The following is a 2500-nucleotide window of genomic DNA, read 5'->3' as shown; positions in this document are numbered from 1 at the left end:
TGTGTGTGTGTGGTGTGTGTGTGTGTGTGGTGTGTGTGTGGTGTGTGTGTGTGTGTGTGTGTGTGTGTGTGTGTGTGTGTGTAGGCTCCAGCTCCCCTACGCCTCTAACTCGGTGTTTGCGGGTTATGAGTTGGGCAGTGTGCGTTTGTGGAGTGATGAGTTCGGCTTCTCTGTTCACGTCGACCCGACTCACAACATCCAGATCACGCTCAGCAAACAGCACCAGAACCGAACCTGCGGCCTGTGTGGGAACTTTAACTCCGCCCCCAGAGACGACTACACAGCACAAGAAGGTAAATCATCAGGGGGGAAATGGGTGGAGCTTCACCTTAGACTAAACACGGGAAGTCACTGCGCACTTTCTCAGGACTCGAGTGTGGGAGTGTTTACTGTTCCCTGGAATTTCCTCAATATCTCTGACATTCGACTTCGACATTCATCATCTGTGTTTAAATTGGGGGTGGGGGGTGGGTGTGGGGGTGGGGGGTGGGTGTGGGGGGGTGGTAACACCTCTTGTCCTGCAGCGCTGCTGAGTTCTGGATTGTGATCGGGTCAGAAGGTGTTGAATAATTTTCTCTAACAGCAGATCTGACAGTAGCGCAGATTTATATTAAAGACTTCTTTATCTTATTAACTTGAAGAGAATAAAGAGAGAGAATAAAGAGAGGGAATAAAGAGAGAGGGAATAAAGAGAGAGAATAAAGGAGAGAATAAAGAGAGAGAATAGAGAGAGAGAATAAAGAGAGAGGGAATAAAGAGAGAGAATAAAGAGAGAGAATAAAGGAGAGAATAAAGAGAGAGGGAATAAAGAGAGAGGGAATAAAGAGAGAGAATAAAGAGAGAGAATAAAGAGAGAGAATAAAGAGAGAGGGAATAAAGAGAGAATAAAGGAGAGAATAAAGAGAGAGAATAGAGAGAGAGAATAAAGAGAGAGAATAAAGGAGAGAATAAAGAGAGAGAATAGAGAGAGAGAATAAAGAGAGAGGGAATAAAGAGAGAATAAAGGAGAGAATAAAGAGAGAGAATAGAGAGAGAGAATAAAGAGAGAATAGAGAGAGAGAATAGAGAGAGAGAATAGAGAGAGAGAGAATAGAGAGAGGGAATAGAGAGAGAGAATAGAGAGAGGGAATAGAGAGAGAATAGAGAGAGAATAGAGAGAGGGAATAGAGAGAGAGAATAGAGAGAGGGAATAGAGAGAGAATAGAGAGGGAATAGAGAGAGAGAATAGAGAGAGAGAATAGAGAGAGAGAATAGAGAGAGAATAGAGAGAGAGAATAGAGAGAGAGAATAGAGAGAGAGAATAAAGAGAGAATAGAGAGAGAGAATAGAGAGAGGGAATAGAGAGAGAATAGAGAGAGAGAATAGAGAGAGGGATGGAGAGGGAACGAGTGATTATAGCTGCTATAACGTAAGTGACAGCAGGAATTGACTGGTTGTACAGATGTTCACTGCATTAACTGTAACTATAAATGTATTAAAAGTATGTCGTGTCGTTCTTTAATAAATAAATAAATTGTAATTGTTGGTAAATTGCTGTGGTGTAAGAGGAATAAAACACTTGGGGACATGCTACTATAGGAAAATAATCTGTGTGTGTGTGTGTGTGTGTGTGTGTGTGTGTGTGTGTGTGTGTGTGTGTGTGTGTGTGTGTTTAGGTTTTCTCACAGAGGACCCATATGACTTTGCCAATTCTTGGGCCCGTAATGATGCAGAAAAAGTGTGTAAGCGAGTGAAAGCACCGTCTCAGACCTGTAACACTACGAAAGACTCAGCACAGGTCAGGACATCACCTGCCAATCATCACCTGTCATTCATCACCTGCCAATCATCACCTGCCAGTCATCACCTGCCAGTCATCACCTGCCAGTCATCACCTGCCAGTCATCACCTGCCAATCATCACCTGTCATTCATCACCTATCAATCATCACCTGTCAGTCATCACCTATCAATCATCACCTGTCAGTCATCACCTGTCAGTCATCACCTATCAATCATCACCTGTCAGTCATCACCTGTCAGTCATCACCTGTCAGTCATCACCTGTCAGTCATCACCTGTCTATAATCACCTGTCGATCATCACCTGTGAATTGGACTGGATTATTTGAGTTACTGATCGGTGTGAAATGTGAATCAGAGTTAAAGTGTGTGTGTGTGTGTGTGTGTGTGTGTGTGTGTGTGTGTGTGTGTGTGTGTAGTTGATGTCGCAGTGTGAGATTCTGCGCACCTCTGCAGTGTTCCTGCACTGTAACCATCTGGTAGATGTAGATGCGTTCGTGGTGGTGTGTGAGTCAGATGTGTGTCACTGCAGAGACGGTGAGGAGTGTGTGTGCAACGCCCTGCTGGAGTACGCACGCACCTGCGCCAGCCACGGACTCGTCTTGCACGGCTGGCACACACAGACCCGGTGCAGTGCGTAACACACACACACACACACACACACACACACACACACACACACACACACGCACACACACACACACTTTACATATGCACATA

At 44.8% G+C, this 2500-nt stretch overlaps 1 protein-coding gene across 1 annotated transcript in view; it reads left to right on the top strand.

Annotated features, from left to right (window-relative positions):
* vwf (von Willebrand factor) overlaps positions 1 to 2500 on the top strand; it is a 34464-nt gene that overhangs the window by 4398 nt on the left and 27566 nt on the right. The window contains exons 5-7 of the mRNA XM_053677788.1: positions 85 to 293; positions 1656 to 1777; positions 2200 to 2413. Coding sequence (XP_053533763.1) covers positions 85 to 293; positions 1656 to 1777; positions 2200 to 2413 — 545 coding nt within the window. The remainder of the gene's footprint in view (positions 1 to 84; positions 294 to 1655; positions 1778 to 2199; positions 2414 to 2500) is intronic.

This window comes from Ictalurus punctatus, chromosome 4, assembly GCF_001660625.3.
Source record: "Ictalurus punctatus breed USDA103 chromosome 4, Coco_2.0, whole genome shotgun sequence".
Lineage (NCBI taxonomy): Eukaryota > Metazoa > Chordata > Actinopteri > Siluriformes > Ictaluridae > Ictalurus > Ictalurus punctatus.
Note: the sequence above shows the minus strand (reverse complement) of the source record. Positions and strands in the feature narration are given on the sequence as shown.